Consider the following 27475-nt stretch of genomic DNA (forward strand, 5'->3'; position numbering starts at 1 on the left):
GGACCAGATGTGAACTTGAATATGTTTCATGATTTTCAAGCATTTCTATTCAATGAAGAAGATAATCAAACACAAATATTTCATTGTTGCACTTGCTCACCTCATGTAGTGAATGAAGCTTTGAAAACTGCTCATAATGAAAGTGGCTGGAATGTTCTTGAATTTCTTAGGGTGATTCTGTACTTTATGAAGTATTTTCCATCAAGGAGGACAACCTTCTCAAACATTACAGGGTTTTCCGAGCTCCCTCTCAAATTTTGTTCTGTAAGATGGGTTGGAAATTTTGTAAGTCATGAAGAGAGCACTTAGACAACATATTCCACATTTGAAGAAGTATGTTGCTGAGCTACATAAAAGACCACCTGAAAGGGGAAAGTATAGCATTGCTTCTTGGCTCATAAAGAAAACTATTATGGAAATGGTGATATCGAGAAAAGTCTTATATCCTGTTTTCGCATGCGCATTCTTTGTGCTAAGAGGACCTAAAAAATTAGAAGGAATGTGAATGAGAAAAGAAGGAATGATTACCGAACAAGTGAAAGCAAGCTGAAATCAAAGAATTAGAAACAAAAGCAGCAATTATGTTGAGCAAAGCGTCAGAGATTTTGGCATAAATTCAAAATGTAATGAAGTGCTATATTCATTTTATCATGCGAACCTTCTTCTGTAAAGTTTGGAATGTAGGAGACGAGGTACTGGCAGAAGTAAAGCTGTGAGGATGGGGCGTGAGTCGTGCTTTGGTAGCTTAGATGGTAGAGCACTTGCCCGCGAAAGGCGAAGGTCCCGAGCTCGAGTCTCGATCCAGCACACAGTTTTAACCTGCCAGGAAGTTCCACATCAGTGCACACTCCGCTGCAGAGTGAAAATCTCATACTGTAGGAATTGCTTAAGAAGGGATTTTTTGATATTCCAACCCTAAAGGGGTGAAATGGGGTATGAAGAGTTTTCTTTTTAAAATGTCACTATAAGTCAGTTTTGAAGCTAGGCCTACAAAAATTGGTATTTGGTTTCATGGTCAAAAGCAAAGAAATATGTTTCATTATTAAGGAACTATTGAAGTATTTTTAAAGCTTTATCTATTTTGACTTCTCGGGTACAAATAAAAGAAATATTTATTTCAGTGTTTTTGGAAATTGAACCTCTATGGGGTGAAAAAGCAGATGATATTTTTTATGGAAATATTTTATTATGAAATAATTTTCAAAGCTAAATCTGTGAATATCTAAATTTGGCTTCTCAGTTGGAAATAAAAAAAAGTGTTTCACTGTTTTTGGAAATTCAACCCCTATAGGGTGAAACAGGGAATGAAAGTTTTTCTGGAAATATTTCACTGTGCAAGCGTTTTTGAACCTAAATGTCCGAAAATTTGTATTAAGTTTCTCTGTTAGGAATAAAAGATATGCAAATCACTGTGTTTGGAAATTCAGCCCCTAAGGGGGTGAAATGGAGGGGGGGGGGGACATTTATGAAAATATTTTATTGCAAAAGCATTTTTAAAGGTAAATCTTTGAAATTTGGTGTTTGGTTTTTTGGTTAGAGATTAAAAATACATGTTTCACATTTTTGGAAATTAAGCCATATTTTACCTTGCATTTGGGCATCCCTTGTTTCCATTGAAAAATTGGAAATGTGGAGTCATTATGAGCTTACACCAAATCATCTGACATAGAAGCAATCATTTTTTTCGCAAACTGGTTTTTATTATACCCACTTTGTTATATAGTCTATAATTTAATTCAAAATATTGTCAAAATTCAATATTAACACCATTTCTGGGAGAATAAGGGTTCAACAGATTTGGAATCCAGAATGAGTGGTGTATATCTGACACACATTAATGGAAAAGGAAATGTTGAAAATTTAGGTTTTGATGTTTTTAGTTGTTTCTACACCAGGAGGAGAAGGCAGGCTGGGACTGGGTAAAGGAACAGGAAAGGAATGATGTACAGATGCAGGAGTTAATACAGAGTTTCATATTTTTCAATGCAACAACCATTGGAGGATGTACATTTCATTAAACTGAACAAAGGAAAGTCCAAGTTGCGATATCAGCAGTTATGAGGAGGACAAATTGCTACGCAATGTGTTATCTTTATGATGAGTAGCACTCTTATCCTTTTCATTAAACTGAGTGTTTCATTTGTAAAACTGAATTACCATTTGCTATGGATGTGATGATGTGAGTGTGATGATCTTGCTTTCTTGGCATGCAACTATATACTGAGTCCAACATGTATTGTGTAATGCAGTGTTCTATAAAGGATATTACGGATGGCAAGTTTTGTGTTGCATTTATTTTCTTAGAAAACTTTTGTCATGAATGAACAATCTTTCTGTAGATGTTCCTTGACCAACTAAATAACCAGTAGATTTCTGTTGTTGGTGATGTGTGATATTGCTTGTAATCGTGTTTAGTCATAGTACAAGTTGATAGTGTAGCATCACAGTCCATGGGGGCATGGGGTTTAAACATATACAGGGTTATTACAAATGATTGAAGTGATTTCACAGCTATACTATAACTTTATTATTTGAGATATTTTCAAAATGCTTTGCACACACATACAAAAACTCAAAAAGTTTTTTTAGGCATTCACAAATGTTCGATATGTGCCCCTTTAATGATTCGGCAGACATCAAGCCAATAATCAAGTTCCTCCCACACTCGGCGCAGCATGTCCCCATCAATGAGTTCGAAAGCATCGTTGATGCGAGCTCGCAGTTTTCGCACGTTTCTTGGTAGAGGAGGTTTGAAGACTGAATCTTTCACATAACCCCACAGAAACAAAATCGCATGGGGTTAAGTCGGGAGAGTGGGGAGGCCATGACATGAATTGCTGATCATGATCTCCACCATGACCGATCCATCGGTTTTCCAATCCCCTGTTTAAGAAATGCCGAACATCATGATGGAAGTGCAGTGGAGCACCATCCTGTTGAAAGATGAAGTCGGCGCTGTCTGTCTCCAGTTGTGGCATGACCCAATTTTCCAGCATGTCCTGATACACGTGTCCTGTAACGTTTTTTTCGCAGAAGAAAAAGGGGCTGTAAACTTTAAACCGTGAGATTGCACAAAACACGTTAACTTTTGGTGAATTGCGAATTTGCTGCACGAATGCGTGAGGATTCTCTACCGCCCAGATTCGCACATTGTGTCTGTTCACTTCACCATTAAGAAAAAATGTTGCTTCATCACTGAAAACATCCTGAACGCATCCTCTTCCATGAGTTGTTGAACCGCGCCGAAAATTCAGAGCGTTTGACTTTGTCATCGGGTGTCAGGGCTTGTAGCATTTGTAAACAGTAAGGCTTCTGATTTAGCCTTTTCCATAAGATTTTCCAAACCGTCGGCTGTGGTACGTTTAGCTCCCTGCTTGCTTTATTCGTCGACTTCCGCGGGCTACGCGTGAAACTTGCCCGCACGCATTCAACCGTTTCTTCACTCACTGCAGGCCGACTCGTTGATTTCCCCTTACAGAGGCATCCAGAAGCTTTAAACTGTGCATACCATCGCCGAATGGAGTTAGCAGTTGGTGGATCTTTGTTGAACTTCGTCCTGAAGTGTCGTTGCACTGTTATGACTGACTGATGTGAGTGCATTTCAAGCACAACATACGCTTTCTCGGCTCCTGTCGCCATTTTGTCTCACTGCGCTCTCGAGCGCTCTGGCGGCAGAAACCTGAAGTGCGGCTTCAGCTGAACAAAACTTTATGAGTTTTTCTACGTATCTGTAATGTGTCGTGACCATATGTCAATGAATGGAGCTACAGTGAATTTATGAAATCGCTTCAATCATTTGTAATATCCCTGTATTTTATAATATGTATGGATTAGTAATTTATGGCCATTCATAATTTATGAGGACCAAATGAAATCTTTTCTTTATAATACATCATATCAAATTACAGTAGTAGCTACATTAACAATGGACGTAGTTTTTGTTTCACTTTAAATTGTTTTAGGAAATTTATTATACAATTGGTTTTTTATTTATACGAATAATACACAATTTTTTAGCTAAGTGGTTCATTTAAGTAATATTTTTCAATAACGCTTCTTTTTTATTAGACATATCTTACAACTTATAAAGTTCCATAAATACACCCATTTGCAAAGAAGTAGTTTTCAGTGATGTGAGTGTGATGATCTTGCTTTCTTGGCATGCAACTATATACTGAGTCCAACATGTATTGTGCAATGCAGTGTTCTATAAAGGATATTACGGATGGCAAGTTTTGTGTTGCATTTATTTTCTTTTTTCATGAATGAACAATCTTTCTGTAGATGTTCCCTGACCAACTAAATAACCAGTATATTTCTGTTGTCAGTGATGTGTGATACTGCATGTAATCCTGTTTAGTCATATGACAAGTTGATTGTGTAGAATCACAGTCCAGGGGGCATGGAGTTTAAACAAATAGTTGTAATGTTTGCATTTACAATGTTAGTGAGATCCTTTAATAAATCTGAGCAGTATTTCTGCAGTCGCTCTCTTAACTTTTGGTAGCCAGTGTAATGTGAATTTTAAGTTCAGTGACAACAACAAGGAAGTTCTTGTAATGGTGATAAATGGGTATTTGCTTACAAGATCAATGGAGAGTGTTTTAAATCTTGAAATAGGCACCACCAGAGTACAAGTAATTTACTAGTATGTGGCAAAGATGTGGAGAGAAAATTTTGCTTTATCATTGCAGTGGAAGCCATTTGTCCTTTCCTTTTTTGTGCATGCTAAGTAGCATTTCATGAATAATAATAAGAATATTAATGGCTGCTATTGGAACAGTGTCAGCAATATTTCATTTTTCTTTCTGCATCTTTTCCACCTACTAGCAATTTGTTTGCACTATGTTTGTGACTATTTCAAGATTTAAAACACTGTCTGTTAATCTTATAAGAAAATACCTATTGATGACCATTATTAGAAATTTCTTACTATAGTCGCTGAACTAAAAATTCACATTACAGTGGCTGTCAAAAGTTAATAGAATGTTTACAGAAACACGGCTTGGGTTTGTTATTACATCTCATTTCTTTTTTCATGTGAAGGCCAATTCTTAACATTGTAAATGCAAACATTACAACTGTTTGTTAATCCCCCCCAACCATCTGGACTCTGATGCCACGCTATCAACTTGTACTATGACTTAACAGGATTACAAGCAGTATTATACATTGCCAACAATAGAAATATATTGGCTATGTAATGTGTCAGGAAACATCTGCAGGAAGATTATTTCATCCATGACAAAAGTTTTCTAAGAGAATGATTGCAACACAAAACTTGCCAGCTGTCATATAAATTATAGAACACTACATTATACAATACATGCTGGACTCAGTATATAGTAGTATGCCAACAAAGCATCCACAGTTAATGGTAATTCACTTTTACAAATTAAACACTCAATTTAATGAAATGGGTAAGAGTGCTACTCACCATAAAGATGGCACATTGAGTAGCAATGTATCCTTTTCATAGTTGTTGGTATTCTCACCTGGACTCACCTTCATTCAGTTTAATGAAAATCACACCCTCCAGTGTTCTTTTCAGTGAGAATGTGAATTTATTCTACTAAGCAGTCCTGAAAGATTTAAAATACAAAAAATTCTGGATAAATTGGAGTTTTTAATGTGTGACAAAGGAAGAGCACCACCTATATTTCTCAAAATGAAAATGGATGCACCTAACAGTTAGCCACACTCCAGGAACTTGCGTCACTTTCATTTGACGAAGTGTTTAAGTTGTTGTCAAATTATCATCATTAAATGTACATGTTTCATTGCATGTAGAGTTCTGTCATTGTTCCCCAGTCCTACAGGGCCGATGTGGCAGAACTCCACACCACGGTCTAAGTCACAAATGTCGCTTTGTTATCAATTCTCATCATGATTCCTATGCCGGTTCTGTGGATCATGGCACAATCATTTGGTTGGCTCATGAAAAGTCAGTGCGCACTACACTTTGAAAACCCATCTTTGAGCAAAGTGTTAAATATTGTTCAATCTTTCGAGATACAAGGGTTGGAACTTAAATAGTGGCAACTATTTACTCACAACTGGTACAAAAGAGTTACTTGTTAGCTCCTGTTACTGTCCTTCAAACAGTCACCAGCATTGTATAGAACCCGTTGCCAGTGATGTGGAAGGCATAGTATACCGTTAGCAGAGCATGTTCTGTTGATGGTGTGAATGGAGTGGTGTACTGCCTGTCATACTCTGGAACAGTTCTGAAGCGAATGCCATGAAGTGGTTCCTTCATCTTTGGAATCAAATCAAAGTCACAAGGACTGAAGTCTGGGGACTATGGTGGATGATACAGTACTTCCCAGTCCCATCGACCGAACAGAGCAGACACAGCTTGCGCCGTATGTGCCCTCGCATTGTCTTGCAAAATGATGGGTGGGTTGCCCAAAAAGTGTCGTCACTTCTTTCACAAAGCTAGTCACAGGAGATGCTTCAAAAATGAGCAGTAATACTGTGCATTCACTGTCTGCCATGGAATAATGTAATGCATTAGGATAATGCCATCTAGTCACAGGAGGTGCTCCAAAAATGAACAGTAATACTGTGCATTGACTGTCTGCCATGGAATAATGTAATGCGTTAGGATAATGCCATCACAGTCATACACAAGAATCACCATAACTTTCATCATACTGGGGCTCTGATGCACTTTCGACTTTTGTGGTGACCTATAATGATACCATTCACTGGATTGGACTTTCTGTTTTGGCTCATATGATGTGGCCCATGTCTCATCCAGTGTTACGATATGGCGTAAGAAAGCTCTCCTTTGCACTCATAGCAGCCCAAGTATGTCTGAACTGTGTCGTAATGCATCCATTTCTGTATGCCCGTCAAGTCATGTGTAACCCATCGTAATGCAATTTTTCACATGCAAAGGCGTTCCTTCAGAATGCAAAGCACAGTCGTATGCGCTAATCCGGTTTCATGGGTGAGCTCATGAATCGTATGGCACCGATTACTGCCCACTAACACGGCAACAGCATGCAGTTCTTCTTCAGAGATGTTAGGACGGCCTACCTGATGCGTGTCTGCCACAGTTTGCCGACCTTCGTTGAAGGCTTTTACCCAATGTGCCACTGTTCTGTACAGCGATACTGATTCCCCACATGCCACTTGAAGACCTTGATGACACTGTCGTACTGTACAACCTCTGCCACATTCAATCTTGATCCAACTCCGTTGTTCCTGTTTTGAAAACATAGTGGCACCGTTACATTAGACCGCTCACTCAGAAGTGACTGTGTTTCTCTCGACTGTGCGCATGCCGGTGACGTGGGATGGGCGAGTCCATTTGGTTGGAGGTAAGGTAGGTATGTCAACAACGTGTGCTGTCAGCAACAATAGTAGATTCCATTGCATAGTGTCTCCACAGCAGTGTTGCCACTGTTTAAGTTCCAACATATGTATCTTGTGCTGCTAGTTATCAGATTGAGACTCGGTGTGACATCACTGTGGTGGCTCCTGTTCCTGGTTGTTGGGTGCTGGTCAGTTCTCGGGGAGGATGATGTGACAGCTGTACAAATGCAACCTCCATGCCACACTGGACAGTGACATGACAAACAACCACCACAGCAACAGCAGCACCTCGTGCTCCTATCTTGCACATTTTCTTTTGTGCAACATGGTAAGGCCATGTTCCGTAAGCACTTGGTGACTTGGCAACAAGTGAAGGAAAAAAGGGCATCTAGTGTCTGCTTATCATTCCTAGCCCCCTCCTGTTGACGTTAATTGTGTCTCCATTGTTGTCTGCAGTTACTTGACATTTGGCGACCTAAAACGAGCAGTACATTCCACTTTTTGAGCTATTTATGGCTCCCACTATGTATTGTTTGTGACTTGTTCATTGATTTTTGGAAGACACTATGATTGTACTGCACATTTGTTTGGTCTAGATGCTTTCAGTACCTTTGATTTTTCCGTTTCACATGTGGTGTACCTTGTTCCCAAACACGTTCCTTTCTTGCAGTTAGACTCTCTGTTTTCCGAGTTCTTGTCTCTCTTCACAAGAACCTTTGTTATCAGTGGAGACCGACCTGGGAGCATGTGTTCACGCTTTAGAAATCTACATTACATTTGGAATCTCTGTTTCGGGAGCCAACTTAATGATGGTGCCAAGGACTGTACAATTGGCATAGGAATTGTGATGAGAATTAGTAACAAACTGACATTTGTGACTTAGACCGTGGCATGGAGTAGAGGTGCAGTGACAGAACTCTACATGCACTATGATGACATTTTGGCTATGGAGACCTCCATTACGGACTTCTTACACTTCAAGGTGAGGATGGTTCCGAACGTCCAATAGCTAATTTGCCATAAATATTCAATTTCGCTCAGCAGTGCAACTCCTGAGTTGAGGAAGAAGCACATGTACTCTAGGCACTCAAAAAGTTTCATGTTGTGTTGTATGGGTCTAACCGGGAAAGTACTTGGGCTCGAACAAACACAAATACACCAAACTCATGTGAGAAATAATGTAAAGGTCTCTTATTGCACTAGTGATACTTCCGCATCTGCAAAACTCTGCAGTCGTTCGTTAGAGGCCTCTGCGTATGCCATGCCGCATTGCACATTGACCTGCTGGTACGCCAGTCAGGACCAGTAGGGACAGTGCAGTGTGCCTCTGAAGTTGCGTTTTGTGACATTTTTTGTGTATTGAAGTGTCAGATGGCTCAGCGATTGGTAATCATTCCTGCTAATGTATTGTGATTGGTTGAGATGAAGTTACGAAGAACCCTCCTTCGTGAAGATCGTATTGGTGTAGAAGATGAATCATTCGCATGTTTTCTGGTATCTATTATAGTGCAGAAATATGAGCATAAGTTAGAAATAGATACTGTTGTAACACTAACACATAATGATGATGAGAGGGACGATAATGATGAACAACTCATTGCAAACAGTAGTGCTACTGCAAGTGCGGGAAGAAGCGATGGAAGCAGTGACAGTGAATACCAACCGTCTCCCAAGAAGAAGGTTAAAGTTGCAAGTATCATCACGGCGTTTGATGACAACACACTGGAGAACATGTACGATGATTATTATGTAAGAGGTTTCGACACATACGAAAAGCTTCTGAAAAGATGGCGTATGGCATCTACAATTACATCTACAGTGATATCTAGAGCATGACTGCAGAGTTTTGCAGAAAACCGACACCCACCAGCACATTCAGAGGTACGTAATGGTCCTGTAACCAAACGTTCATACAGATCTGTTTGTTCGAGCCCAAGTACTTTTCTGGTAAGTTCTTCCTCTTCACTGACAACAAGCCCTCGGTTTCATTGTTTAACCCTTCTGCATTGTTGCCTGACAAAGCAGCACATTGCCTTCATTGGTGGGTCTCGTTTCTGACTCGCTACAAGCATGAAATTCATTTTCGGTCTACTGTGCAACAAACTGACACCGATGCACTGTTTTGCCTTCCACTGTGTCCAGATCTTATTTTTTATTAGGGTGAACTCCTTTGTTTTCACTTTTATGCTGAGGTGCAATGTACAGTGGAAGGGTTTCCTATTACAGGCTCCTGGATTGCAGCTGTTGGCACTGCTGATACGGTCTTGCATCAAGTTGTTCACCTCATTCAGCACAGCTGGTCGGGCAGGCCTCTGGGTACGACTTCTGATTCTTTACGTAACTCTTTCGCCTTATGTCACAACCTTTCAGTGTTTGACGATTGTGTCTTCTTAGTTACAAATGAGTTGTTGTCTACGGTTGTGATTCTGGCTGCCTTACAGCAGAATGTGCTTCAGCTCCTACATCGGGGACATTGAGGGTTCTTGGGTACCAGGTTATTGTGTTGTGACAGGGAATCGATGCTGACATTGTACATCTTGTTGCTACACAATAGACTGCGCTGTGAGTGACACTCTCTTTGTTGCCTGTGCTGCAGAGTATGTGAGATTGTGTCCATATTGATTTCATGAGACCCATCCTAAATTTTTCCAGGTTTTTGGTTGTCCATGCTTTTTATAAATTTCCATATGTTATTCACTGCCCTCAGACATCAGCCGCAGCTATGATTCAGGCTGTCTCGAAAATGAATGACAGATGATGGTCCACAGTGTGGTGTAATGGTGAGATGGGATGTCTTGTCCACACATTTCAACATACAAATGAAAAAGTACCTTGTGGTGGCCTCCTACATAGACAAGATCTTGATATGCTTCTCAAGTTCCTACAGGGATTGGATTCCAACCAAGATGGTCTGTAGTTGCCAGGAATGCACCCTATTGCATCTGCTCATGCCACTCAGCCATAACCCGAAGGCACAGCTCTCTCTGTGCTATGCTACTGGCTCCACGGACTGGGCTTTGGTGTTTGGCTGCAGACCGAAGTGGATTCTGGCCACGGTCCACAGCTGCCGAGGCCACTGCCACTATATTGTGCACACCAGTGGCAGGCTGACAGTGTGGCACCAATACCAGTACTGCTTAACAGTACCTGCTGCCTCTGCCATCAGCACCTGTCCTAGCCTCATAGAGCATCCCTGCTGCAGGGGTGAACCCACCTTCCGTGTGGATGTTGCCACCTCCTGATTTTCCTCCAGGATCTAGCTGCCCTGATGCCTGCTGCCAGGCCTTTCTGCAGTGCTTTACTGTCATTGGTGCCAGCAGGGCCAGTGCCTTCAGGCCCTTCGACACTGGTGCCCCCAAATGAGATGCCAGCACCTGCACCGTAGGCACAGTTCCAGCATGTCGAGAACTGGACATCAAGATGCTACCGATACCTGTGTTACCGTTCCTCTCTTATGGGACTTCACAGGGGAGCAGACGATACATGTGTCCGCAGCCATACCATTTTGGCACCTGTACTCACCAATTCCAGCCCTGAATCTCCTTCCATGCCACACTCATCATTTGTGGTGTCTGTCACAGAGGCTGTGGATATTTCAAGAGTTGCCCACATCATTGGAATGCTCTCTCCCCATGGAGGAAGCCTGGTAGAACTCTGGATATAGTACTTGGGTACATGCTGTGGCACCAGGCCCCTGGCACGCTATACTTCGAATTTTTCGTCAGTGGCATCTGCATGGACTGGCCACCAGAGACCATCTGCAGTGGGCCATGTGACTTGTGCACATGCCATGGCATATGCCACATCATATACTGGAGCACTAGTCTTTACAACCACATTGCAGCAGGCATTCATCTTCATATTGTGCTCAGCAGCTGCTTATATCAGTATGCTGCTTGTTTCTATGTTTGTGTCTATGTTGTTATCTGTTATTCGCTTCTAGGCAGAAGGATAATGAACTTTGGTTCAATGATGTTGTTTGTCTCTTACAGTATGATTCAAGAATAATAGTAGTAGTAGTAGTAGTAGTAGTAGTAGTAGTAGTAGCAGCAGCAGTGGGATATGAAATGTCTGTTACACTTTGAGGAAGGCTGTTGCATGGTGTTACTTGTATTGGATATTTGGATGCAAGTCATAATACTGATAAGCAGATCTGTGTTACTATATCACCAGTTTAAATGTACACCTGTTCTTACACCTGCAAAGACTGGTCTAAAAGTAGTGTCTGTCATGGCATTATGTAATGAACATGAATGTCGTAAGTTGTGGTTAAGTAACTCAGTTGATGAAACAGTGAATCAGAGCTTGCCAGTCAGATGGACACAACTGTTGCAAATCTTATGGTTGCTTGGGGAAAGATTTAACTTGTGAGCCCTCGATGAGCTAAACATGATATAAGGCACTTAAGTATTTACTGGGAGATCACTCGTGTACGTTTTGTGTGTGTGTGAAGTGATCATTGCAAGCAAGTGCCACAGACAGTAGCCACCTGTCCCACCCAAACTGACTGCCGCTGCCAAACTTGGCTACCACTGTTCGTAGAGACTACTCTGTTTGCAGGGCACATGCATGGGCACTGTGCAATACCTCCACTGGTGACGGACTGGTCATCACTTTGTAATATTATGCTCTTAAGCAATATCATCACGTTACACCTTGTAAGAGCATTAACTAAAATCTAGGGAAAATGACCCTGAGATTTTCATTACTGTAATGGGCACATTATTGTTTCCTTATTTGAATTGTAGTGATGGAAATATGTTGTTTTGTAATAGCGTTTTATAAATGACTAGTTCAGTTAGTAAACTGTGGGCCATAATGACACATTTTACAAAAACAAAAGAGTGTAGTGTACTCTGTTTACATTCCCACAGCTGATGCAGCAAATTTTTTAATTTATTGTTAGGTACAAATGCTTTGACAAAGTATCATCATTTTATAATTAATAACTGTCATCAGATTTAATCAACTTCAGATGTGGAATGTTGATAAAAATTTAACATTGTATTGCTTAACACTTTCTGGGTGACAGCTGGACATGATTTGAGCAGTTTGTGTGCCTGCATTCCTGCTTTGCTGAATTTTAAGACAACAGCCCATATGTATGGAAAAAAATATCGAAAACCCAGTCAGCTGGAATTTTCTCTCCAATTTATTTTATAGGCTACTGGTTTCAGCGATATGACATGATTGTCAGGCCCCTCTGTACTAGATATTGGGTGGGATTTTCCAGTGACAAACATGTATGTGACACTGGAAAATAACCAGTCTTCACACCAGTTTATGCACACATGACATTAGCATATGATTATGTGTCAAACACGAATTGTTTGTGTAATTCTGATGGAGATTGACTGTCTGTGGTTACTCCAACCTATGCAACACATTCTTATGTTTATGGATAAAGCTGCAACACAAAACTCTTTTAATGAAAGCAGATCACAGATTCCACTTTACAAATGTGAGGATTCTCTGTGTGTCTGTTGTTTCATCTACCCCCCCACCCTTTCTATCCTTCTGACTCACAAAAGATGTAAACTGGGACTCAACAGAAACTTTTGAATTAATAGCTCTGTTGATTGCAGGAACCATTACTTCATGATAGGACTCTCTTAATATCATAAGAATAAACCTGATGTAAACATTACATTATATATACTTGCATATGTGCTAGAATCTCGTGGGATTGCATTTCACATGCAGTGGAAGCCAAGCTGTCTGGAGTACAGTGAATTACAATAAGAAGTATATGTTTTATGCTCATTCATTCATTTCCGTGTCCGGTCAGCATTTCCAAAAAACCTCAGTTGTGATAGCTTTGTCATTTTCTTCGTAAATATCTTGTATTGTGCACGGGTTGCCCAGGAGGAGGCTTGGATCTTCTTCAGCACCACAGTTGCAAGAGGTGTCTGCGCTCACTGGAAGGGTTCCCCATTTCTTCAGGTTGGTCTTGCATCAGGGGATGCCCACTCTTAGGTGATTGAGGGACCTCCATACAGGATATTGTAGGTTTGCGCCAGGAGCTAGTTCTTCGTTTGGTGATACCTCTACAGGAAGTGAGCTCTTCCATGTTGCATGATGAATTGCCTCTGGTGCTCCCTCCAGTGGCACAGTCCTAGGAAGGAAACTCTTGCACTCTTTAAAGCACGATCTTGCTGCCTGATGACCATACATAGGATGTCAGCGGTCATTCTCCTGCTGTGTTCTCTCACTGTCTGCAGCAGCGGCCCTCCAGATGTTGGGTGGGGCTATTCCGACAATCGGATACAATTTATACACTGTTGTTGGCTTCAAGCATCCTGAGATGATCCTTGCAGTATCATTGATCACAATATCGGCTTGCTTAGCATGAGCTGAAGCCTTCCACACAGGAGCAGCATACTCGACAGCTGATACACACAGCACAAGTGCAGAAGCCCTTAGGAGGTGCAGGTTGGCTCCCCAGCTGCTGCCAATCAGCTTCTTAAGTATCCCATTGCGAGCAATGACTTTTTGTTCCACATTTAGATATTTCTGCCTGTACGTTAGAGCCCTTTTCAGCGTGACAGCTAGATTGACATGTTGGGCAATGTTTCAGTTGCTCTCCTCACCATGTGATGCCCACCTTTTGCTTCACTTTGCTGTTTCATAAGTGGAAGACGCTCACTTGAGTTTTACTGGGATTGGGCTTCAGATGGTTGTCATCATAGTACTTGGAGAGTTCATCCATTGGTAGAGAGAGCTTTCCCTCTACTTATTTAAAGTCTGTCCACTGAATAGCTACTGCTGTGTCATAGGTATAGATGAAGAGCCTAGTACTTGCTGGTATTGGCTGAGCATTTGTGTAGATATTGTACAATGCTGGAGCATGCACACTGCCTTAGGAGAGACCATTCTTCTGTGTTCACCATCTACTCCTCTTACCCTGTAATGAAACTTAGAATCTTCTGTTCTGGAGGAAGGTGCTAATAAGGGATATTAGTTGGTAGTCCTTAGTAGGGTCATACTCTTTCTTTAACAGTTTCCCATGACTCACAGTGCAATATGCAGCTGTTAGATCAACAAAAGCGACTCCGGTAATCTCACAACTCTCAAAACCGTCCTTGATGTGCTGGGTTAGATTCGAGATTTGACTACTGCATGACTTGCCAGCATGAAAGCCTGCTTGTTGTGAGATGAACTTCACTTCAAGGGTGGCACTGATTTGGTTAAGTACCAGCCATTCTAATATCTTGAAGGTTTGTTTTATGCTGTGTTACTCACACACTGACTCAACGATAATACAGGACAACAGTTTTACCAGCACATTAAACTTGGACCGCACTGGCCAATTAGCTGGCCCAACTAACCAGTAGTGATTTGAACATGGCAGTTATGACGTAAAAACAGATGAGCAGACAAACAATGCCACTTTGAATGTCATTTAATTTTTAAATAGAATGAAATAATATACAGCAAAACTCTGGCAGTATGCTTCTTACAAGACAATACAGAAAACATAACATAATGTTGACAGTAGCTAACATAGTGATGTACAACTTAAACACAGGGTAATTGTTCTGCACCAGATATGTCTAACATAAAAGTGTATTGCAGGGATTTCATCGTATAGTTAAAATAGTGTACAGTTTAAGGACTGTTATTAGCTATGTTGATAACAAGGCATTCAACAAAAGAATCCATGAAGCCATTCAAGCATCACTTTTTTCCTCCATTTTTTGTGCATGCTTTTCTGCATCCTGCCAACATTCAGCATTGACATACGACAAAGTTTCGTACATTTACTCCAGTTCATCTGGGAGCTTAAATTTCATGTTATTTCTCACAAAATAACCTTTAACTCAATTCTGTGCAGACTGCAGTGGTACGGTGGCAGCTATAAAGATGCAGCAGTTGTATGGTATGCACAGTGTCATGAAAACTATTGTTTTCCATGTTTCTAACAAGGCTTATCACTCTGGCTTCTTGATCACATGTGTGATGTAAAATGGTGGATTTAGTCCCAATAAAGAGAATTTGATTTTTCATTTTTCTCCCACAAAATTAGGTTTAGTGTTTTCTTAATTTAAACACTCTTTAATAGCAAACTTTATGCAAAATATCGATAATTACAGTTTTATATTTGCAATGAAAGCTGGAATATGTGTATTTAGAAACAAGAAGAAAGGAAGGGAAATGATGATTAGATGAGTGTTAAATAGCATACATTTGATGAATTTTATGTTTCAATGATCTAGGAGAATTTTATATTTAAATAATCTATGTAATCAAATTGAATTGCGGGGAGGGGGGGGGGGGGGGGCAATGAAAAGAGAAAGACTAGAACAAGCTTCAAACCAGTGATCAGTACAACATCCAGCCACAATTCTTTAATGCTAGTGATTCAGCCATGCAGTTCATTCACAAATATGCCTTAACTTTTGTAAATAAAATTCCTCAGAAAACTTCAAAGCCAATTTCCTCTCTGAACTTGTGAAAAGTGTTAAGAACAACCAGTTTTTGGCCACTTTTTAAAGGTGTTCTGTTTGTCTATTTTAGTATGGAGCAGGAAATTGCATCAGCAATTTTCACCGTATATACAAACATCAAAAAAACTTTTGCATCACCCCAGCTGCCAGAACTCCTGAAGATAGATGTTGACTGTGGATATTCTATCACAGACACAGTCCCTTTCACTATTCAGAGATGTCACTAAACCCACTCAAAGATGTAAACAACCATGCATGAGCAGCGCCTATTAGATGGAGGGGGTCCGACAGCCGATCAGTTCCAATCATTCCACCAGGAATGAGGTACACGACTCGTGTTTTTTGTGGTTCAGCCATGCCTAGACAGTCAATAACATGGTTTGATCACATCCACATTGTTACTGTGTGCCAGGAAGGGCTCTCAACAAGGGAAGTGTCCAGCCGTCTTGGAATGAACCACAGCGATGTTGACCAAACCTGGAGAAGATACAGAGAGAACTGTCAATGACATGCCTCGCTCAGGCCACCCAAGGACTACTACTGCAGTGGTTGACAGCTACCTATGGATTATGGCTCGGAGGAACCCTGACAACAATGCCACGATGTCGAATAATGCCTTACTTGTAGCCAAAGGATGTCATGTTATGATTCAAACGGTGCACAATAGGCTGCATGATGCGCAACTTCGGTCTCAACGTCCATGGCGAGGTCCATCTTTGCAACCATTACACCATGCAGCATGGAACAAATGGGTCCAACATTAAGCTGAATGGACCGCTCAGGATTGGCATCACATTCTTTCCACCACTAAGTGTTGCATATGCTTTCAATGAGACAACTGTTGGAGATGTGTTTTGAGGCAACCCGGTCAGGATGAATGCCTTAGACACACTGTCCAGCGAGTGCAGCAAGGTGGAGGTTTCCTGAAGTTTTGGGGCAATAAAAAGGGTGGTAATGATGTTTATGTTGATCTCTATTCCAATTTTCTGTGCTGGTTCCAGAACTCTCAGAAACAAGGTGATGCTAAACTTTTTTTTTGATGTGTGTATTAACAGCATGACAATCAGAGTACATCTAGTGTGTACAGAGACTGTGGCAGTACACAATTTTTGCAATAAAAACTACATGGCTGAGTTGTATTTAAGAAATATGAGGGTGGTTTGAAAAGTTCTCGGAATCACCATGAGAGGTCAGCACTAGCCCAACGAGTTGTTCACATGATATTCATTGTACTGTTGCATGTGAACACATGCCACATCAGTGCTGTTGGAAGAGAGCTGTGGTGGTGATGTGGCTTTGTTTTTGCTCCCATGTAGTGAGTTGCGAAGATAGAAAAAAAATCAAGATTCGAGTAGTGTCTAAGTACTTCGTAAAGAAAGGTATGAAAGGAAACCACATTCATGCTGTTTGCCAGAATACATGGTGGGGAGCAGGAGGGAGGGGGGGGGGGGAAGCCTCTGCTCCTTCATATTCAACTTTTGCCAAGTGGACAGATGAATTTAACTTTGGTCAGGAGAGCTTAGATGATAATCTGCTCAGTGGTCATCCAAGATGTGTCACTACTCCAGAAATCATTCTAAAAGTGCACAAAATGGTCAGTCGTTGAGGATCACTGATCGAAAGTGTGTGAAATTGCTGACACTTTTCAGATGTCATCTGAAAGGGTGTATCACATTTTAATTGAATAATTAGAAATTAAAAATTTATCTGCAAGGTGGGTGCCGCGACTCTTGATGCTGGATCAAAATCGCATGAGAACGGACATATTGGAAGAATGTTTGGCCTGTTTTAGCAGAAATGAAAAAGATTTCTTGCACCAGTTTGTGACCACAGATGAAACTCTGGTGCACTACTATACCCCAGAGACAAAACAGCAGTCAAAGCAGTGAAAACATGTTGATTCTTTGCCACCAAAGAAAGCAAAGAGTATTGCTTCAGCAGGAAAGGGAATTCTGTTTGTCTGGGAAAACAATTACTGGAGAATACTATGCTAACCTCCTGGGCAAATTGCAACAAAAGTTACGTGAAAAAGGCTAGGTTTAGCAAGGAAGGAGGTCATCTTCCATCAAGACAGTGTGCACCTACACACGTGCCGTCGCCAGGGCAAAATCACATGAACTAAGGTATGAATTGTTGCCACACCTGCCTTATTCGCCTGATATTGCTTCATCAGACTTCCATCTCCTCCCAAAAGTGAAAATTTTTCTTGGAGCACGAAGCTTCACTTCAAATGAACTGATAGCCAGAGTTGACAACTATTTTGCAGGCATGAGGAAACTCATTTTCGAGAGGGTATCAAGGCACTGGAACATTGTTGGACCAAGTGCATTAATCTATAAGGAGACTACATTGAAAAATAAAAAAGAATTCAATGATGTAAGTACTTTTTTCTTTTCCATTCCAAAAACTTTTCAAACCATCCTTGGCTGTTAATACAATAGAAGATCTTGAAGTTTCATTTACAGTAACCTAGTAATAAGATATCTAATACATAAGCAGGACCTGCTTCCAAGAGGGTAAGAACACCAGTGTACATGTTCTATGGCTGCAGACTAATCATCGTGTTTGTATTTGTTTGCATCAAGTTTGTTGTTATGATGAACAAAGTGTAGCACTAAGTAAATATGTATGCTGTGGTCCATGTTTTCTTTGCCTTCTCCGGTTTTATCTTGATAACTGAGCAAACACTGTAGATATGTCATCTGCTTATGTGAATTTGTCAATCTGATTGTTCCTGTTTCAGAAGTTGGTAAAGGAAAAGAAATCGAAATAGTCCACTGTGTATACTTTTCTAGAATAGAGTATACAGTAGTAAGTCACCACTATCAATGCAGTATCAGCTGAAGAGGTTCAGAAAAGTACTTTTGTCTTGTATTTTCTAATCCTGCACAAAAGTGAAATTTCTTATACAATGACCATTGAAAATTTGAGCTGAACATTTATGCTGGAGCCTCTAACGTAGGCACTAAGCATAGCCCCCGCCCCCGCCCCCTCCCCCCCAGCCAACATTTCTTTCATAACAGCTAGAAATAATCATATATACATTAAACAGTATTGTATGGAGTTTATAAAATGGGAATGTATAGAAATAGCTCTGTCCTCAAGCACCTATCAGAATAGAAACTTGATGGCTTGTAGGGTCAGACCTTTTGCAGATCTCTGGAAGATTTACTTAAGATATTATGCAAAATGTATGAATCAGGTATGTATTTCTCTGGTAACAACAACAACAACTTAACATTCAGTTAGTTCTATCTGCCAGTAGTACTGACTTAAGCAGTCACGGAAACTTAAAGGGCCACTCCGAAGATTATAACAATGGGGAGGCCATTATTCAGTGGATCGAAACAAACCACTTTACGACTGATTGACAATGTCAAACTCCCTGTGTCCTTTACAAATTCGAGATGTTGAAGAGGTTACAATGTGGAGCATAAAAGATGTTGCACATCTACATCAAACAACCAAAACAGGAAAATTATTTTTCAAGTAATGTACATGTTCATCTACAAATGTCAGATTTTGACGCAGGTATAGCATCCAAAAAGCAAACCGGAAGGTGCTCCAGAGCATAATAGATAATATAGTACTGAAATAACACCAGCAACAAAGTTCTAAGACAGTCCATTCCAAGAGGCTGTAGGTGAAATTAGCTCAAGGGTTTATCATGAGAAATGGAACACAAGCTATAAAGAAATGTATAACTATTTAAAGCCAACCCCTTTGTGCACACAGGTAGCACTAGCCAACTGTTAATCAACTCAGTACTGATTGCCAAAACAGCGAGTTGTATTAGAAAGGCAATGGAAGAACTGTAAATGGGAAGAGCAATTGAATCTTTAAGATGTCTCAACTGCAACACAACATACTCTACAGGAGGATGTTCCTACCACTGCCAGCCAAATAGCCAGGCTCTCCTGGCAAACAGCACACCTAGGCTGAAATCCTCCAAACTCTACTTCAAAATATATAGGAACAAAGAAGAAGAAGAAGAAATACTAATACTAGGAACTCCTTCAGTACAGAAGAGGCAAACAGGGCACTTACCAAGAACAAAGTGAAGAAGGCTCAAAGACTTATATAATATTCTAGTAGAACAAATTAAGTGTTTTGGAGCTAAAATATAACAATGAGTGCTAGAACTCATTGTAAATTGCTTCATCTTCATCCAACACCTTAACATCTGGAAGCAGATTAGGGTAATTACAGTCTTAAAAAAGGAAAGCCAGTTAATGATCCTGGAAGCTCCCGACTCCCCCTCACACCCCCCTCCCTCTGCTGCCTCTCATCTGTAAAATCTATGAGAGAATTCTCCAAGCACAAAAGTACCATGTAACCCCTGAAATTGTGATGAGATCCAACCAACCAACTAACATGAATATTCCTGCCCTGACTGCCCCAAGCCTCAAGAGCCCCTTGTTAGCAACTTTTAATCAAACTGATGGTACCTACCTCTGAACTAAACCAGTCTAACTGGTAAGCTCTTTTTGTGATATTCTTATTTGCCTTTATTTTTCTGTTTGCTTTAAGCTTTTCGTGCAGAATAGTTGTATTCTCACAACTTCTACTGTTTTTAATTTGTAATAATCTGATACATTTAATTTCAGTGAAAGAAATTGTCAGAATTTTTGCCATTAGTACATTAATCAGGTTTTTTATATAGAAAATTTGAGAAACATTAATTGACATTTCCATTTTGGTTTCTGTTCCAGGTTTACCACACTTCATTAAAAACAGATTTGCTTGTGGATTCCCTAAAGACTGGGATCTATTAAGAAGAAAGTGGATCATGTTTTTAAAAGCAGGTATGTTAAGCCTCTTTGTGAAGCAACTACTAACCTGTGCTTGAAAGAAACATGATCTCTTTTTGTACTTATTTGATGAAGAAAAGAGAGGTGCAATCTCCAATAAAGACAGATAACATGTACAGATTTACCAAAGCAAAGAAACATGCTGCTTCTGTTTCTACCACATTATACAAATACCATGTGTGATGAAAAGGCTCTGACTGTGAGAGGAGGATTGGGTGGTTGGGGGGGGGGGGTGGAGGAGGAGACTTTGTTGTTTTATCTTCTTTTTTCTTTGGAAACTAGTTGAATCTTGTAAATAATATAGTCATTTGTTCGAACTGGAATTTTATCCTGCATTAGTCTATGTTTCTTTTTGTTTCTTCATTGTGGTGTATCATTTGTGTTTATGCCCTGCATTATCATGGATGAGTCTGAATATGAAGGAAGATGGTGAAATCTTGTAATGGCACATTGCCCATTCCTCTCAAATAACAGTAAGGGGACTACTATATTTTGTGCTTTGGGGGTGGGTAGATGGGGAGGCGGATATCAACATAAACTATATCAAAGGATCTCACAATGTTAATCTATTGATTGTAAAATGTAAATATGATTAAACAGTTCATTTATATATATAAAATTAATGATTAATGAGGGACATCCAACCCAAGATACTTCAAACCTCATTGAAAGTAGTGTTCCATCACACACCCAATCTCCTCAGCATTATAGTCCATTTCTGTACCACTTTCAATCCCAATCACATCCCTGTGGGAGGCTCAGGTGCAAGAGCCACCCACTCCCTCACCCAGCACTTTCTATTCCAGTCTTGTCACAGGCTTATCGTATCCCTTCAGAGGCTGCCTAACTGTGACAGCCGCCACCGTCATATACCAGCTCTGCTGCAATTGTTGCAGAGCTTTTTATATTGTTGTATTTGCCAACCAGCTGTCTGCCAGGGTGAACCGCCATCACCGAACTGTGGCCTAGAGCAAAGTAGAGCACCCTGTGGCGCATCACACAGCTGAACATAACATGCTTAATTTTCATGGCTGCTTCACAACCCAAGCTATGTTATATCCTAGCCAGTAATGCCAACCGAGCTCGCTGCCAAAAGGTTGGCAGCATCGAAGTCCGGACGCCGTCTGCATAAGCAGCGCCAGCGATACAGGAAATCGCCGCAAGTCTGCGCGCGCCACCGCTGGCTTCTGGCTTCTTAAGCGCTGGAGTCGCGAGCGCTAGGACAGTTCTGTATTCGCCGCTCAGTTGTATACTCGCCACCGATTTGTGCACTTGCTAGTCAGTTGTGTGTTCATCGCAGCAGAGTTGTTGTTTGTCGTCAGCCGACGCTGACCTAGCCGCTCCGACTCGAACTAGACAGATTTCTGTAGACACGGAGTTCACTACTGTGTTTCTGTATCTTCGTTAATAAAGATAAGTACCGACTTTTATTCAATCAGAGTGTTTGGGTTTTCATCTTTCTGTTCACTGTTCCAGCGGACCGGTCGGCCGCTATTAAAAGTGTGGCAGTGACTTCGTAAGCCGTTTCTACAGCGAAGTGTTTGTCACTACGAACCCCGCCACAAAAAGCTATCTGGATCCTCCCCTGCACCACCAGCTTTTCTGAAGAGCACAGATGGGAGTATCCTTACAACACATTCTTTGCACCTGAAGTTATCCCGACCTCACCCTGTGGCAACATACTCTTCCCACACCCTCCATCTAACAGTCTTCACATCCACTATTCTGTTACCTCATCCCTATTCTTGTCTCCCAAACTCTTTGTTTGGCACCCTCTGCCAACACACCCACCCATCTTTCCCATTCCCCACTTCTCTCCCATTTTGCTCCATGTTTCCCCCCAATTCCCTTCCCCACAGCCTCCCAAAGCAACACTTGTTACCAGCCTAGTCCCCTGCATGGCCTGCCAGACAGGCTTATCTCTCCTCCCACATGTACACTGCTATCTCTGTCCCTTCTCTTTCCCCACCCCCTCCAGGCTGCTGCTTCCCTTTTATGTGACAGTTGCATGCCACGGATGGCAGTCAAGATGTAGACATCAGGTGTGTCTGCTTGTGTGAACAACTTAACATGTCATCTTTACAGCAATCTGTTTTTTCGTTAAATTGTTGATATTCCAGCCTGGAGTTTTGACTGTTTAAAATTAATGCTTTAAATGTAACAGTATACTTGCACTATACTTTCACCCATACCCTTCATCTTTTTCTGATGAAGGTGGCGTCTAAAAACTTATGTGTAAGTGTCTTTTAATTGTACCTGTCTGCAACACAATGTTTCACCTTTACAGTAAGTAGCAATCTGTCTTTTCCTACATTGTTGATATTCTGACCTGGAGTTTCCTTGTTTGATATATTAAATTTAATTATGATTACTTTAATTAATTAATATATTTAAAGAATAATTATTTTAAATGATACATTTCTGATGGTTTGTGATTTCAACTGTCCGTCAGCAGCAATAGTCTGTTGTCATGTCCTCACTTTATCCTTCCTGTTTGTTTCTCTTCTATGGGTCAGAGCACATGGCTCTGGCAGCTGTTTCAAATCCCGTATAGTTTGTCGTTGCCATATCTGTTGCCTGACATTTTTGTAGTAGTCTCTACAGTTATGAATGCTGTCTTGCCTCATGTTTGCAGTGATTTTCATAAAAAATTATTATTTTATTGGAAAACGGAAACCCAGCAAGAATCTTCTACCAGTGATGTTATGGGTGGAAACATTAAAACTACAACTTTTCATGACACTTTCTCAATTTATGAAGAGAAAGGCATGATCACCAACAATCTTCCTGCCTATGTGACTCCTGTAGAAATAGCTAGGGCTCAGGCAATTGCAGAGCAGGTTACTGAAATTATGAATGATAATTTCATAGTAAATAATGGAGATATGACATTATGCACTGAACCTAACAAACAAGATCTTTATGAAGAGGTATGTGGTTGGTCTCTCTCTCTCAGATTCAATTCCCACTGTTAATTTTTTCCCTCTCCTTGCATTGCTATTGCCTATTGTTGTAATGTTCTCTTCATCAGCTGTTCATAACAGCCCACTGAACCCTGAAACCCTTTGTATGTTTCGAAGCTGTTCAATGCAACTATGTTATTTTTAATAACAGGACCTTCCATTTTGGAAGAGCATCAGCAAAATCAATACCTTTCTTCATATCAGTCAAGGACATGACAGTATGAGAGAAATATCCTTTGGAATGCTCAAAAAAATGTTAGACTGTACTCACAAATATTTAGAGTGTTGTACTCACAAATATTTAGAGTGTTGTACTCACAAATATCTAGAGTGTTTTATGGCCTACTCAGGTGTGATATTTTAGGCACCTGAAAGGGACATCCACATGCTTCTACTCACAAAATTTGAGCCAAATCAGTGAACCCTATCCTGCACCTTTTCCTTTGCAAGATTGAATACAAGACACGAGATTCCCTCTGTTGATCAGGAACTGTTCAGTCACTTCTCCTCACCTTGTATGCCAAATATTATTGCTGAAGTTCTTCCACAATCAACATTCACATTTCATGTATGAGAACGGTCTGCTGCACTTAGGGTAAGTTAGCAAAGATACAGAACAAACCTTTTAAAAGTGATCTGTATCAGAGTTAACACAAACATCTTGTTCTCTTTGTCTGCAGGATTGTAGTGCCACATCCATTGAAACTTTGCAGACTTGTTCATAACTAAAAAAAAAAAAAATGTACACAAGAGAGTACAGAATCACTGTTAATGTGTAGTCCATGCAGAGTTCAATAACTAATGAAAAAACTTAATACAGTAAGTTTAGAAGTAGACCTACAAAACATGTAATAGAAAATGGTGCAAGTTGACAGCTGAGCCATAGAACAGTTTAGTTTTCCTATTCAGATCACTTCTTGACTACAGCTGGATGGAGAGCTGAAGACAAACATAAAGGACTGAGTATGGTCCCTGTTTTGATCCTAAATACATTAAAAATTCTGACATGTTTGAAATTAAAGTTTACAATCAGTGTTTGTTACCAGTTTTGTTCTAAAGCAGTGGCACGTGGCCATTAAATTAAAAACCATTCAAACACTCGAGGGTTGTCCATTGAGCAATAAGGAGGTGCACATTGGGAATTACTAGAAGATAAGAGGAAACATACCAGTGGCTCAGGGAACAGACTTCAGTGGAAGATTAATTTGCTAATGCTAACAAAAATGAAATTGAGGTGGACAGGATTTGTAGCCACACAATTTGATTGCAGATGGACCGAGCAAGCTACTTGCCGGACTCTGCTAGATTAAGAACAGAGATGCTGTACTTGTAGATAATGGATAGGTAACATTAAAAGACTTGAAACAATACAATGGAAGCATATGACTGAAGTGGTGGTGTGTTAAGTCCTAAATATCTTAGGATTTTTCATTGAACTGATATTTAGAATTTTATTTTTGAATTCATTTTCTCTCTTGACTCTTGTTTGTGTTGTGTTCAGGTTTTATTGTCAACAAGGCTTCGGTTTGGTTTAAATCTAGTGATTTTGTGACAGTCGACCAAACATCAATAGTGAAACACATTGGGTCTGTGCCACATCTCACTACTTTGTCACCTCTCGGCACAGTGTTTGGCACATAAATCACTAAAATGATTTCTAACACTCTCCAATACTGGAAAATAGTGGAATAATGAAAGGAGTAAAGAAACTAGACTGCTGAGGTACGAATATGAAGCTGTTTAGGACAGTGTAGCTGTGCATGTATACGTGTTGCTTTGGCTCGCTTGAACATACTGTATAAGGTGTTGGCTTTGACTTGCGATGTAATGATGTTATGACATGCAATGTCATGCAGAGAGAGAACAGAACATTGGATATATTTATTTAGGAATTAGTTCAGTTTTATTTTTTGTAATTTAATTTAGTAATTACACACATCAAAAAAAGTTTTGCATCACTTTGGTTCCAAGAGTTCTGGAACCTGTACAGAAAATTGGAATAGAGATCAACATAAACATTATTTCCACCCTTTTTATTGCTTATGAAATCCGCACATTGCATGTTGTACCACCACACAGCGAGATCTTCAGAGGTGGTGGTCCAGATTGCTATACTCACCTGTACCTCTAATACACAGTAGCACATCCTCCTGCATTGGTGCATGCCTGCTTTCATCGTGTCATACTATGCACAGGTTCATCGAGGCACTGTTGGTCCAGATTGACCCACTCCTCAACAGCGATTCAGCGCAGATCCCTCAGAGTGGTTGGTGGTTCACGTTGTCCATAAACAGCCCTTTCCACTCTATCCCAGGCATGTTCGATAGAGTTCATGTCTGGAGAACATGCTGGCCACTCCAGTCGAGTGATGTCGTTATCCTGAAGGATGTCATTCACAAGATGTGCACGATGGGGGCATGATTTGTCGTCCAGGAAGACGAATACCTTACCAATATGCTTGCACTATCTGTTGGAGGATGCCATTCACATATCGTACAGCCGTTACAGCACCTTCCATGACCACCAGCAGCGTTCATCGGCCCCACATAATGCCACCCAAACTCAGCACGGAACCTCCACCTTGCTGCACTTGTTGGACAGTGTGTCTAAGGTGTGCAGCCTGACTGGTTTGCTTCCAAACAAGTCTCTGGTGATTGACTGGTTGAAGGCATATGCAACACTCATTGGCGAAGATAAGGTGATGCCAATCCTGAGCGGGCCATTCGGTATGTTGTTGGGCCCATCTGTAGTGTTCTGCATGGTGTCGTGGTTGCAAAGATGGACCTTGCCATGGACGTCGGGAGTGAATGCTGCACATCACGCAGCCTATTGCACAGAGTTTGAGTCGTAACATGACGTCGTGTGGCTGCATGAAAATCATTATTCAACATGGTGGCATTGCTGTCAGGGTTCCTCAGAGCCATAATGCGTTGGTAGCAGTCATCCACCGCAGCAGTAGCCCTTCGGCAGCCTGAGTGAGGCATGTCATCAACAGTTCCTGTCCCTCTGTATCTCCTCCATGTCCGAACAACATCGCTTTGGTTCACTCTGAGACCCCTGGACACTCCCTTTTTGAGAGTCCTTCCTGGCACAAAGTAACAATGCAGAGACAATCAAACTGTAGTATTGACTGTCTAGGCATGGTTGAATTACAGACAGCACGAGCCATGTACCTCCTTCGTGGTGGAATGTCTGGAACTGATCAGCTGCCGGGCCTCCTCCGTCTAATAGGTGCTGCTCATGCATGGTTGTTTACATCTTTGAGTGGGTTTAGTGACATCTCTGAACAGTCAAAGGGACTGTGTCTGTGATACAATATCCACAGTCAATGTTAATGTTCAGGAGTTTGAGAAACTGGGATGATGAGTGTATTTTAACTTATTGAATTTTATCCAAGTGTTAGCTCCAGAAGTATTTATGATGAAAACACAGATAATAATCCCGTAGTGGCCCACATTTTCTTTTACCTCTTTGCTGGAATTGGTTTTATTATCTTTGTGTTAGATACAAAAGAAACAACTGATCAGTTTGCCACATCAATCTGTAATATTCCGTGTGATGCAAGCGTGTAGTGTTGTTCACATGAACAAATGGTTGTTGAAAGAAAATAAATATTTAATGCCCTCAACTTATTACTTAACCAGTCCCCCCCCCCACACACACACAAAGAATAAATTACAATTCATGAAGCCAAGTGATCAGTTACGTGCACTGAGATGTGCTACTCCATTTTTAATGATTATTGCATTATCCCTTCAAACATTTATTAAATCATTCTTCCCTCCCCTCCCCCCCCCCCCCCCTGCCGCCAACAAACATTCTAATGTCCAGTAAATAATAACACCTAAATCATATTGCACATAGTACCTGGAGATGATAGTGCTGCCAAGATCGACTAGGAAAACATTGCTGCAAGATACGACATATTTTA

The 27475-nt window shown here is 40.7% G+C and overlaps 1 protein-coding gene across 1 annotated transcript in view; it reads left to right on the top strand.

Annotated features, from left to right (window-relative positions):
• LOC126159437 (uncharacterized) overlaps positions 1-27475 on the top strand; it is a 199733-nt gene that overhangs the window by 22497 nt on the left and 149761 nt on the right. The window contains exon 2 of the mRNA XM_049916547.1: positions 20483-20575. Within this exon, the coding sequence (XP_049772504.1) occupies positions 20483-20575 (93 nt within the window). The remainder of the gene's footprint in view (positions 1-20482; positions 20576-27475) is intronic.

Source organism: Schistocerca cancellata, unplaced genomic scaffold (genome assembly GCF_023864275.1).
Source record: "Schistocerca cancellata isolate TAMUIC-IGC-003103 unplaced genomic scaffold, iqSchCanc2.1 HiC_scaffold_1143, whole genome shotgun sequence".
In the NCBI taxonomy this organism is placed as follows: domain Eukaryota; kingdom Metazoa; phylum Arthropoda; class Insecta; order Orthoptera; family Acrididae; genus Schistocerca; species Schistocerca cancellata.